Here is a 14,114-nt window from a genome sequence, read left to right on the forward strand (position 1 = left end):
TCGTTTGTGTCATGAGAGCAGAGAAGATCAATGAGCAGACTGTCTGGATGAGCCCACCAGGAACCAATTTTTAAGTAGGGTTCAGAAGCTTCTTTAATTCTCTCATCTTGCTCTTCTGCCGAAGTCTAAATAACTTTATTAGATGTGAGGGTTCATACTTGATCTCCTGTTTGATCTTAATCTCGTAAAACATTGGGAAGTTAACTTGAGCTACCTATGTTGCAAGTAGCTTCAAGATTTCCGTTTCTTTATTTCCAAGATTATGTGTTTACTCATATAGAGCAGCAAGCACCTCATGGCACATGTAAGCCATCTACTGTTTGAGAGTTCTCCACATTTAAGAGCTGATACTTCCGGTTCCAGCTCGCTTTTTTCAATTGCATGAAGATATTTCCAAGCTACTTGGCTGTCAGTGATTATTTGGCTAACAACATTTTCTTTGACTTTAACAAGGGGATCCAAAAGCGGAAACGACTCAAATTTAGTTTTTTTCTCAAGAACTTCAACCTGAGAAAACAGTTAACCAATAGTACCACTCCAGCTCATTTCTGAAGAACTTGGTCTGTCAAGCTTTGCGACTACATGCCGTAATATAGCAGTTCATTGATGTGAAGCCAGCAGAAAAATCTAAAAAGTCTGCGATTGAGAAGTTTTTGAACAAAATGCAGCTCCCTTGCAAAATGGTTACCTCAAGTTTACTTCCCACTGTTTTACGAGATTAAGGTCAAACATGAGATCAAGTATGGACCATCAGATCTAATAAATGTATTTAGATTTCGGTAGAAGAGCAAGATGAGAGAATTAAAGAAGCTTCTGAACCCTACATAAACTAGTATGTTGTGGCCATCACGAAACTTTCTTCTATATTTTTCTTTTTTTATCTGATCCCTCCCCATGCTTGATGAGGAAGCAATATTCCAAAAAAAAAAAAAAAAAATACATATGCAAAAACTTGACGACCATCCCAATGTCTGAATTATTGCAAAAGCAAAGCAAAGAGCGAAAATTGAAAGTTATTTTAAAAGCCTTGCTTGAATTAATTACAAATATTTCACTTGTTAACAAACATAAGATGGCAACAGTTAAAAATTTTAAATCATTGAGAAAATATTTCCGATCATTTCCATACAATTAAAATCACGAAAAATACGCAGACGACGATCTATTACGATTTATCTTTCTTATTGTTGCATTAATAAAGCTATTTTTATTCGCAAAAAAAAAAAAAAATCAACAGCTCTTGGAGCGATTGGCGTCAAAATTGAACCAAAGCCGGTTTACATATGGATTCACATATATTCCAAATTTCAACCAGAACGTAGCATTATTTCTTGAGATAGGGCACTCACAATGGAAAAAAAGAACGGGTGATTGCGCTACCCCCTTTTTAGCTGTTGACACCAAAATAAAATCAGCTCTTATACCCACTAAGGGCTACTTGCCGATAAATTTTTCTTTCATTCCGTTCATTATTTCTTGAGATACAGCAGTCACAATTGACGACAAAAAACGTTCTATAGCTCAACCCCCGTTTGAGTTATTGACACTAAAATTGAATCAGCACCTGTTCCTGTTAATGGCAAAATATGGACCAAATTTTGTTTGATTCCGCCAGTTACTTCCTGAGGAATAGCAAGCACTCGTAACTCAAAAAACGTCCCATTGCTCCACCCCCCTTAGAGGAATTCGCGCCAAAAACCAATGGGCACAAGTTCACATAGCGGCACATATGTGTAGCAAATTTCGTTCGATTTCATGCGGTAGTTTTTGCTGTAGAGCAGCCACAAAAAACTGGTTACACACAGACGTGACACACACACATACACACACACACACACACAGACAGACATTTTCCAAAAATAGTCGAAATGGACTCAGCACACCTCAAAACGTTCGAATCCGTCAAAATTCGAAATTCGAAAATTTGCCCGAATCCAATACTTTCTTCTATATATTAGATATAGAAGAAAGTAAAAATGGATCCTGGTTGGCTTATCCAGAGAATCTGCTCATTGCTCTTCTCTGCTCTCATAACAAAAACGAAAGAGCTTTAGCAGTTGACAAATTAATATTAATTAGGGTAGGAAATGAGCAAGGATGTACACCAGTACGGTCTTTTAGAGTCCCGCAGTCGATAAATCTTGGTGCATGCAATCTTACTGAACTGAACGACTGGGACGCAGAAATCCTCTCTGAACCGATTTTCACAGCAAATTTGTCTTTGGGACAGCTTAAAGCATTGAATGTTCTCTCACTGAAACTTCCTCCATACTCAATACACACTCAAAGTTGCGAGAGAGCGGTTAAATTAGTAAACGAGGCTGCAGAATCAGTATGTAGTTGGGCCAAGAGAGATGGATTCATACGAACACAGTTTAAAAAAATAATATTTTCATTAACGCGGAACATACTATACGTACATAGTGCACATTTATGGGAAATAAATGTTGCGGAACTTTTTCAGACGAAATACTGCAATGTACAAGAAAAACTGAGAAAATCGAATTTTGATTAATTTCACGAAAATGTACGGCTCATTCGCGAACTAAAAACTTTAAAGAAATGTAGTTAATCATAAAAACATGTGTAAAGAATGTTAAAAGGAAGCATTTGAATGGTATTAGAACAAGAATTTTAAACATTGTATTTTTATAAAAAATTTTGGAAATTGACCATATTTTACCTTTTTTTCAAACTTTGTACCTCGTTTCCCGGTAGCTAAACCTTAATATTTTTCAAAAATAATACTAGAAATGAATTTCTAGGGGGCAAATACAGTGCATCCTAATTGCGCAAGTCAATATTCAAAAAAAAAAAAAAAAAAAATTATGACATACCCTTATGTTGGGGTTCTTGTGAACACAACACAGGAGCACTGAAGAGTTCCCATACCCCTTTCATATTATCATTATTATTATTATTATTGAGAAATCACGATTGCTTATTGTTCTCACTTGACTGTTTTTGGCGTTCCTATGATTTTATTTTCCCACCAGCACCCTCCGCAGCATCACCGTTGACCGGCTCCTCACGATGCTGCACCTCTAGCGAAAACAGTCTCCAGGTTTCGTCAATATCCTACACTTACACGCATACATACACGCACCTACACACATATACACCTACACACATACACAAACACATACACACAAACACACACACCTACACACTCACATACACACAACTACCCCCACACTCATGCCTGCACACAGACACAAACACATATGCCTACACACATACACATACCCCCTCCTCTTCACACCTACACACATACACACAACTACCCACACACTCATTCCTGCACACAAATACCCACACACTCATGCCTGCACACAGACACAAACACACATACCCCCCACACACAAACACACATGCCTATATACACACACACACTCGTGATTGCGAAAAACATAATTTGCATTCAAGATGACAAAATTCAAATCAATTTTATTATTATTATTATTATTATTAGTGCAGGATATTGTAAAAGATATTAAAAAATGTGTAAGAGTTTATGATTATTATTTTTTATAATCAGATTGTAAATTTATTGTTACACATTAATGTTAGTATTAAATATTTATTTTTATATTTTAATTGCTTCGTTACTAAGTTGTAGGCCCACAATTTAGTGTTATACAATATTCACAGGAAATGAAAAGACAAAAAATTTTTTCATTTAGTAAAAAGCTGAAGCTTTAAATAATTTTTAAACACAATATAAAACACTGTATGAAGTTTAATAGCATTATGTAATTAGAATAATCTTTGCATAATAAAAATTCTTTATATGTACTTTGTGGTCTTCAAAGTTTTTTTCGCTTCTATCCAATGATCACAACAGGTTATGAGACTTAAAAACTTGACAATAAGCATTTATATATTTGAGAATTTTTTTCTTAATGACACAATTATTGTACAATTTAAACTGAAGCGGTATAGATTACAAACCATTCAATGTAATTGGTATATACGTATATGTTTCAAATTAAAGAGTTTTCTTAAAAATATGATGCTCTTCCTGCATTTTTTAATCGTCTGCAAATGTTCCCCAGGCTTGTTCACATGTGCCCCTCTCATAAGGCACATGTGGGGGAGAGGGACGGGCGCACGTGAACAATTGAAGACTTAAAAAAAAAAGTACCAAGAGAGTAAAGAAATATTTTTTCAAAAATTCTCGAAAAAATCTATGACACAAAGAAAAGATTATTCAATGATGGGGCATTTTTGAGCTGAAAAATTGATAATATTTTCTTTTTTTTTTCAAAAATAAAGAAATGAAAAAAAAAAAAAATGTTCACATGTTCCCCCCTTTCCCCATCAGGCAACACTATTAATAGAAAAAAAAAATCAACATGTATTAATGAGCATGGCTTTCTTTAAACAATATTTGGTGCTTGAGGATGGCGTAAAAACAAAATTAAATAGCTGGGTATAAACAAGTCCGTGCCGAGAAAGTTTCTTCGATTCCCTTTTTGGAAGTATGTCGGAAGCCCCCCCCCCCCCCTCCTTCTCTGAGTACGACCTTGGGCATAGGGTATAAAATAATTGAAAGACTAAAATAAGGTTCCTAATTTCTAATAAAAGTTTGAAGCTTCAAAATGTACATCTGACTTGATAAAAGTTTTGAAATACAGTAGACCCTCGTCTTACGCGGGGGAGTTACGTTCCACGGAAATGCGGCGTAAATTGAGACCTAATACTAGTGTTAAAATAGGGGTTTGGTTCCGTAGATAACAAAATACTTCATTCTAGTGATGACTAATTGTATAATAAGTTTAATGTGTACTTATATCGATTTTTATGCACAACATGCGTAAAGAAAACATAAATTATTTTCGTGTTCTGGTTTATAAAGAGGAGCTGGCAAATGATAGTCTTTTGGCAGTCATGAAGAATTTTTCTCTGTAGTTCTTTGCAGAGCATTAACGCATCCATGATCACTTGCGTCATTTCCATGATAGAATCTTCCTTCACTAACAGATCGGAAAGATCATTTCTATTGCCTAGGAATGGCTCAAAATTTTCAATGTGAACGATTTTGGTTGTACGTCACCGATGTCGGTACCCTCGTTGGTTTTAGCCTCCTATGTCACTCCTAAAAGCTCTTCTTCCAGTGAGTTCTGAACTGTGTGAGTTTAATAACTTCACGTCTAAAAGAGCTCTGGAACCAATCGCGTAAAATGTCTCCAGTGGCCCAAGCTCGATTATTAGCACGCCAAAATGCAGTTTATTACGCGTAATCTGCAATCTTTAGGAGTTGGGATTTTGAAAGAGGGGAAAATGTTATCTGTTGCATTGTTGCATCCGCGTAAAATAAAATAAAGGTGTCAAATCTTCAACCGCATAAAATAAACCCGCGTACAACGAGGGTATACTGTACATTCAAAGAAAAAATCGAAAACATTCTGACGTGCAATGACTCTTTTCCCTCATTTATGAAACACTATGTCTAAATTAGACAATGTTACATTTCAACAATTAAAAAAAAAAGAAGATTATATACTTACGTTTTTTACTCCGAGCTTATTTTCAATGACTCGAAACTGTACGCTTTGAAAACCAGATGCTGAAGATAAGTAACGCCTTTAAATAGAAAAGTTGTTTTTATTTAAAAACCGCGAACAAGTTCCTTCATTATCGAGTAAATAGTTATTCACGAGAGTCCCACTCAAGATAATAGACACAGAGAACCAAAATAGCATTTACTAGAACCAATTGCTCATTCATACAAATAAACCAGATGAAGTTATTTAAATTATTCTTCCATCCGACTAAGTTCATTTTTAAACACTGCAAAATATTAATAACTAAAAAAATTAATTAAGTTTAAAAAAAAGTTTTGCTTTTGCTTTTTTAACTTTCACCCACATGAAATTATTATAGTAATTATAACGTTGACCGTAAATATAAAATCGCTTATTAGTTTTTAATTATAACTATTTTATTTTTTAGTATAAAAAGAAAAAAAACACATTGTTAGTTTTTACATTAAAAAAAAAAAATACATTAATCCCATAGGCATTTGAGAAGCATAATAAGCATTTTTGACTTGTTCAAAACATACCATTAGAATATTGAAAGTTATTATGGAGGGACAGACAGACTGAAACTAGAACTACTTTCCTTCATCTCAATGCTGTAACTTCATTTTTTTTTTAAATTATTACAATGTTAATACAATTTTTTTTTATTTGCTTTGTTTTTTGCGATATTTCTATGTCATATAAACTTTCTTTTATGCTTTTCTCTTTTTCTTTGCTTCTTTTTTAGAAGAATTTACCAGGAAATAGGGTAAAATGTATTTGTGCAATGTTCATTAACTCATCCTAATGCACTGCATTCTGGTTATCGAAATCGAACAAGTTGTGAAAACATCACAAAAATTGTAAAGCTGCGAAAATTTCTTAAATGAATGAAAACATTTAAATTTTTTTACAAGAAAATTTAGGTGTATAATTCACGACTCATATTTTTCGCACTCATTTCGTCAGTTGTAAAATATCAGATTTCGTACTTATGATACATTATAATTTGTGGTAAAACATACATTGACAGCACAGTGAAATATTAATAAATTAAATATGAGAAAATATATATATATATATATAACATTTTTAAGTAAATCAAATAGAAAACAACAATTTTATTTGGAAATGTGTAATTGTAAATTAAACAATTTTAATAGTTCTAATTTATGATAGTTGTTAATATAATTTAGTAGTTTTTCTGATTTTTTAAATAAATATTATGAGCAGTTTTAATGCTCAGAATATTTTATGTAACATACTACATTCGCATTTTAATGAGGAATAAATTAAAAAAGGTCAGACCTGAATTCCATGAAATCTAGAGGTGCCATCGTCTCCAAAATGACTATCTGGTCTACTAAAAGCTGCAGAAAAGAGACAAATATTTTGTTTAATTGAAAAATGTATCTGAAGCACGAAAGTATTAGTTTGTTCTGTACAACTAAATTAAAATTGTGTATCACAGTGAGGAAAAATTGTTAGACATAAAGCCCCAGTTACAAATAATATATATATATATATATATATATATATATATATATATATATATATATATATATATATATATATATATGATAAAAAAATCTATTATATTTTATTTTAAGCACAAGAATGTTCGTAACTACTTTGATTTTGAGAAAAACACTTAAAAACCATATAGCTCCAAATATATGTTTTATACGGTAAAAATGTAACTCACCTTTAGAATGACAACAATTCTATTCAATCTAGATGTTATCCTTAACATCCTATTTTCGTCAATGGCCTAGTAAAGACACAGAAATATAACGTTAAACATGTGAACAGAAGAACACAGAACGTAAAACAGAAAAAATAGAATTTTATTAGTAGATTCATACAATAGAGCTGCAATTTATTAGTTTTTCCGTTCACTAAAAAAAAAAAAAAAAAAAATCAGAGACATTTCTGGAAAATAACGGACAGCTAATGTTCCTAAATTCTGTCAGTAACATATCTGGTCAAAAATAAGAAAACTTCCTGCGAAAAGTAAGTAACCTTAAGAAAATTTGCCTGTAACAACCATGAAGAATTCAGAAACTATCCCAATGAAAGCTAGTCACGTGTTTTGAATAATCTAGGAAATTTCCAAGCATAAAACTTATACATGTTAATACTAATAGCTTTTCACCATCCTGATTTACGAGAGCAAATCAAAAAGTCTTTGCGCCTATTTATTGTAAGTCAAAATATGGCTGGAAATACAAAACAAATATCTACATTCCCAGCAGTGACAGTTCCTTTAACCGTACCAGCCGTATCTGCTTTTTGCTCGGAAGAGCGGAGCTGCTATCAGTCATTAAAGATGACGGTCCGTCTTCAGACGTCCACAGCTTATGAGTAAAAGAGACAAATGTCCCCTTGTGTCTCTCCAAGTGAATCTCCAAGAGAGACACTTTTCCCCGTGCGTAGGGAGCATTTCCCTGCGAATTGCTATTAGCGTTTGTCCCTTGCTCCATAGAAAACGAAAAACACTTCGCTGCTCATAAGCTGTGGACGTTTGAAGACGGACCGTCATCTTAAATGACTGATGGCAGCTCCGCTCTTCCGAGCAAAAAGCAGATTCGGCTGGTACGGTTAAATGAACTGTCACTGCTGGGAATGTACATATTTGTTTTGTATTCCCAGCCATATTTTCGCTAAAAAAAACAGGCGCAAAGACTTTTTGATTTGCCCTCGTAGCAAGCAAGGTCCTAAGGTATTTTGGCAAATGTGGAATGTGGTCAAAGTTAATGCCGAATTGTAGGTAAATATTTAACGCCCTATTTACCTGCAATTCTTGCTAAGCTCCATTATTCATAGACTGCACTTCGCCTTCATTTAGTGATCAGCCTATTTGGATGTTATTTAACCAAAAGCGAAACACTTGATAAAGACGCTGTAAAGATCTTCCCACTGGTAACTAAAAATATTTTTCACATGCAACTTGTAGCAATTCAGGAACCTTTTTCACAAAGATACTTGATTTTCACAGGAAACTGGTGTTAACCCGTAAAATGCAGGAACGTTGATCGGAAAAATTGTCCGTTTTTCACGAGACGGCACTTCGCCCCACCTCCTCGAACGCAGAGTCCCATTTTACGCGGGGGTAATCGGTACGCAATTCACGCGCTTCTAAAGGAGACAACCAGACAGCCTTAACTTGGGCGTGCATTTTAATGTGCAAAACAGTCTACGTGTCCCTTACATCACTTTCTTCACTTGTCTGTTGTCATTTTAGTTATTCTTACATTTTAAAAACCGCTGCTTTTACAACAAAATGCTATGATCCGAATAGATCTTCTGCCGAAAGCAGCGAAATAGAATCACCGGATACCACGTAACGAGGGAGGAGTCAAGTGCCTTCTCGTGGAAAACGGACAATACTCTGTGGCCTTTTCGGAATTCTCCCCCAAATTCATATGTACTTACTCTCAGCTCATTTGGGCTTGTCAATGTCTTGCTGAAATAGCAAGGTTAAAACAGATCTAACAATTATTCAAAAGTAGACTTAGGGTATGAATTTATAATTAAAAAAAAAAAAAAACAGGGGGAGAAATAATTAAAAATACATTAAGGTTAAAAAGATCCAGCAATTACATAGACCTTCCGACTTCCTGGCCTTTGTTAGATTTCGTGGTTTATACAATTGTAAACTTTTTCCTGCTGAAATTTATCCCTTCACTTTTATATAATCAAATTTTTGAAATCATAATTTCGAAAAAATTTAAGTTGCGATACATTAGGAGAATTTGGGTTTTACAGGATTAAACAATTTAAAAAAAAAAAAAGCTTTTTTACACTGTATTTCTAAGTTGATATAGAAACAATTCCCAGAGTGTTTTAGGATGCTACTAAAAGCACTCATTCCACTTCTAGACTGTACACAAAGTTAAATTAATCAATTTTTGAGTGATGATACTTTAAATATTCACCTTTGTTTTCACGCTATAATATTCCTTAACTACAATGTAATAAGAGAAAAGGAACGGGAAAAGCAAACCAGGGTGGCGACAGGAACTGTGAAAAAAAGTTCCCTGACTTTTCCCTGATTTCCCTGATTAGGTTCATCGAATTTCCCTGATTTACGTTACCAATGATAATGGTTTCCTTTTTTTGCTCTACTTGAAATCCATTGTATGTTTGTATAAAATGCAGTATTTTAAACGTTTTAAGTTGTGTAAAGTTGTTGAACTAAAGATATAATTTTTAAAAAATGCTGTTTTTTTAATAAAATGGTAAAAAAAAACATATCAAATCAATTTTTTGGAAAAAAAACTACAAAACAGTATATTAAATTTTTTTATATGGAGAGTTATATAAAATTAAAAAAAATATATTTTACTTCCATTAACCACTTAGCATAAGAATTTTAAGAAACTATTAAAATCACTCTTAAAAACATATGTGTATTTATGAAAGAACTAAAAAATAATTGAAATTTTTTTGAACTAAATTTTCAAACAGTATAATAATTGTTGCAAGAATAACAAGTAATAGTGAAATAATAGAAGTAACGTAGTTATTCTTATATAACTAATTGACACATTTATGAAAAACAGGTGAAACCTTTTGACATCCATTCATAGGGAGCTTTTCTCTAACAAGAACATAAGTTTTAATGAATGATTACATCATTTTAACAATAAAAAAATTAAGATATTTACGTAAATGCACAAGTTAACTCTATTTCAAATGATTTCAGTATGTATCGAAAAAATCTTAGGTTGCTTTTGTAACAAACAGCTTTGAAATGCTGTTTGGGAAAAAAGCAATTGGTTAATTTCAAAATGTATAAAAGAAGAATACAACTTGGTTTTAAAATAAAAGAATCATTTAAGCCTGAAGAAAAGAAAACCTTTAATAATCTGCGGCGACAGCAAATAGTATAACGGCAAAAAACAAAGTTTTTTTGATTCAAAGTTCAATTTTAGCAATTACATTAAAACCACGAAGAAGTAATAACTTTTAAGCTTTTATCAGTATTAATTCAAAAAACAAAGATTTCTTCTTGAAATCTTGATTACAATACACTTATTACTTCGAGACAATGGAATAAAGGCAATGGAGCTAAGGCATTAATGACGGTTTCCTGTTTGCCTGTAGGGTTGTCTGTAGGGGTTGTTCATTTTACGTAGTATTGAAAGAAAGCAAACTTCAAGCTAGGTAAAATAAACAACTTTACAGACACAGAAGCAATCTTAGGAAGTTCATCCAGTGGTTAATAAGTAAGATGCAATACTTTGATGTTGAGGAAAAAAGATGCACAAATATGCGGCAGTGTATAATCGCACCTCATTAATTTTAACTTTTTTTTTAAACAGATAATTGGCGGAAAATGCGTAGAGAATTGGGGTACTTAATTTTGCAAAGCAAAAAAAAAATTTCTTCATAAAATTGATTTTCCCTGATTTTTTGTTATTTTTTCTAAATTTCCTGATATTTCCCAGAATTTTCCCTGATTAATAAAGTTCCCTGACTTTTCCCTGATCTCCCTGATTTCCCTGATCTGTCGCCACCCTGCTTAATATTAAGTTTCATCATTATTTTTATTTAGTAGCTATAAAAACAATTGTTCGGTTTTAAACTTTTAACCTAAGACTTTTAGGCTAATTTCGGCTACCAAAAGATCCATTATTTTTTCTTAAATTGAAATATAAGTTCGTTAAATGCGTTTGAAACAGCAAGTTAGCACAGAAACTCGAAATGTCATGGAGAAACTGACCGCGCTTCTAACACATGCTAAAGTTAAATATTGTCGATTCTCGAAATAAAGACATCAGCTACAGAAATGGGAAAAGTAAAATCAGGATAACTTTAAGACCTCCTTCACATGAGAACGTAGTTGAATCAACTTTCGGACGGATGGTTATCAGGATGTGTACAACCAACAAGTTGAACTATGGCCTTGGACAAGTCTATTTCTTTCGAGGGAGAGCAATCAGTTAAAAGAGGTATTGTTGGGCGTGGTTGAGCCACCATTGCAATCTTTTTATTGGCGTGAAAATCCCGTACCGCTTGCTTATTCTTACCTGAATAGTAATGTTGTTCAACAAATGGGCAACACACGGCCAACTAAATCCGTAAGTTCTTAGGCCGTTTTTCTTCACCCTTATTTCAACTAATGGAATCGTTGAATCTGTTGGGCAGCGGAGCTCAACTTGCAGAGTCACCCGACTTCCTTCACACGTTAGTAAACTCGTAAGGCACACCTAGCACGAGTGTCACTGCCATTCTCACCCTGAAGAGCAGGGTTGCCAGGATTAAGAACAGTAAATACGGGACAGGCTTCTAGGATTGAAAAGAGGGGGGGGGGGTATTTTTGAGACGTCTATTCATGATAAATCTGAAAAATTCAATCGCAACAAAACATTAAACCTCACAAAATGTCGCCTATCAAAATATAAAAATCATTTTCATTGCTATTGACGACGCATGCGCAGAGATATATTTCCAACATTAGTCAATGAGCAAATAAGAAGCAACTATTCGGTTCCTCATGGTCTGATACCAAAACAAAAACTTACAAAGACAAACAATCAAAAGGAAAATATTTTTTTGCGTTTGCTACCACATGATTTTCTTATTGCTCTTTATTTCACAATTTTTTGTTTTACTTTATTTTTGCCCCTTAAAATAATGTCTCGTTCTGTAAAATATTGTTATCAGCTAGAATACGGGACTTGAACCGTCCCGTACGGAAGTTCCCCGGGACGCGGGACAATTTCTCAAAATTCGGGACTGTCCCTTGAAATCCGGGATGTCTGGCAACCCTGCTGAAGAGTGTAATCAACTTTTAAGTTGATTACACTCATGCTCTAGACACGAATCAACTAGTTGAGAGTCAACTCGGTTTTCGTTTTAGCAGCATTATGGAGCAGCTGCTCGAACAAATTTTGCTTACTAGAAGAAAAGTTGATTCAACAGAGTTGCCACGTGTGAAGACAACGAAAAACGCCAGTGAACTAGTTAACAGGCAACTTTTTCGAAAAGTTGATTCAACTAACAGCCTCCTGTGTAGGCTTTAGAATGCTTAAATCGTACATTCGAAATCAGAAGGTTCTTATCACGTACTGTTCCTTTTTTTTAAGGGGGGGGGGAGTAATGTTAATTCGATACCAAAAAAAAAAAAAAAAACCATTTTTGACGATGCAATTAATATATATTTTTTTTCTCTATAATTACAACATAATGAAGTAGCATTTGAAGAATATTCTATAAAATGTTCATAAATGTTTATGAAGAATTGAGCCATTGATAGCGACTTTCCGTAGAAGTCTCATGACAAAAAAAGGTTGCATACCCCTTATGACTCATCACTGACTGAGCTTCAAAAAAATTAATTAGAATTTTGACATTTTGAATTCAAATTATGTTTTTCGCAATCACGAGTGTGTGTATGTAGGCTTGTGTGTTTGTGTGTGGGGGGTATGTGTGTTGTGTGTAGGGGTATGTGTGTTGTGTGTAGGGGTATGTGTATGTGTGTGTAGGCATGTGCGTTTGTGTCTGTGTGCAGGCATAAGTGTGTCAGTAGTTGTATGTATGAATGTGTGTGTATGTGGGGGGGGGGGCGGTATGCATATGTGTGTGTAGGCATATGTGTTTGTGTCTGTGTGCAGGCATGAATATGTGGGTAGTTGTTTGTATGAGTGTGTGTATGTGTTTGTGTGTGTGTGCATGTGTAGGTGTCTGTATGTATTTGTGTGTGTGTATGTGTTTGTGTGTGTAGGTGTATGTGTTTGTGTGTATATGTGTTTGTGTGTATATGTGTGTGTGTATGAGTTTGTGTGTATATGTGTGTGTATGTGTTTGTGTGTGTATGTGTGTGGACATGGATGCAACCTGGAGACGGCTTTCGCTATAGGAGCAGCATCGTGAGGACCCGGTCGACGGTGATACTGCAGAGGGTGGCGGTGGGAAAATAAAATCAAAGGACATCAAAACAGTCAAATGAGAACAATAAGCAATCGTGATTGCTCAAAAAAAAAAATAAATAAAATAAAAAGATTTTGTTCATTAATAAGCTTCTGTAGATAAAATATATCGGTTTCTAATTAAAAAAATGAAGTTTTTGCTTCTTTCGAATCACGCTAAAATTAAAAAAAATAATAAAAATAATAATAGTGACAATAACCGACTTTGTTGGGCAATGCAATGAAACTTTTTGTCTTGAGGCGCCTGTAGAGAGTCGCTGTCCCTGGTTCATTTCTTCATAAAAACTAATTAAAATTTCAAAGATTATTCTTCAAATGTTTTTTTTTTTTATTAAACAATTAAATTCAGCAAACTGTGCACATTCAATATTATTTTTTCTTAAAAAAGAAGCGAAACAGAAAAAAAAGCATAGTTATAATGCTAGAAAAAGAAGTGAGAAAAAAAGAGAGAGGAAGAGAACTTTATGAGTGTTTTTAGTAAAACATACCTCACTGCTGAAAAGTTTCCGAACGGAATCCAGCTCAAAAATAATTTGCTTGAACCACAGTTCGTATGCTAAAAATAAATAAATAAGAAATCATAATAAATCTCACGTGTACAAATTTTTCAACCAAAAAGTAAAACCAAATAAAATAAGCATTCTTTCTGTGC

The 14,114-nt window shown here is 33.8% G+C and overlaps 1 protein-coding gene across 1 annotated transcript in view; it reads right to left on the reverse strand.

Moving 5' to 3' along the window:
* Window positions 1–14,114, reverse strand: part of LOC129223774 (tryptophan 2,3-dioxygenase-like) — an 82,584-nt gene that overhangs the window by 46,684 nt on the left and 21,786 nt on the right. Inside the window, exons 4-7 of the mRNA XM_054858133.1 lie at window positions 13,951–14,018; window positions 7,231–7,296; window positions 6,834–6,895; window positions 5,511–5,586 (exon numbers count right to left, since the gene is read on the reverse strand). Coding sequence (XP_054714108.1) covers window positions 5,511–5,586; window positions 6,834–6,895; window positions 7,231–7,296; window positions 13,951–14,018 — 272 coding nt within the window. The remainder of the gene's footprint in view (window positions 1–5,510; window positions 5,587–6,833; window positions 6,896–7,230; window positions 7,297–13,950; window positions 14,019–14,114) is intronic.

This window comes from Uloborus diversus, chromosome 6, assembly GCF_026930045.1.
Source record: "Uloborus diversus isolate 005 chromosome 6, Udiv.v.3.1, whole genome shotgun sequence".
Classification (NCBI taxonomy): domain Eukaryota; kingdom Metazoa; phylum Arthropoda; class Arachnida; order Araneae; family Uloboridae; genus Uloborus; species Uloborus diversus.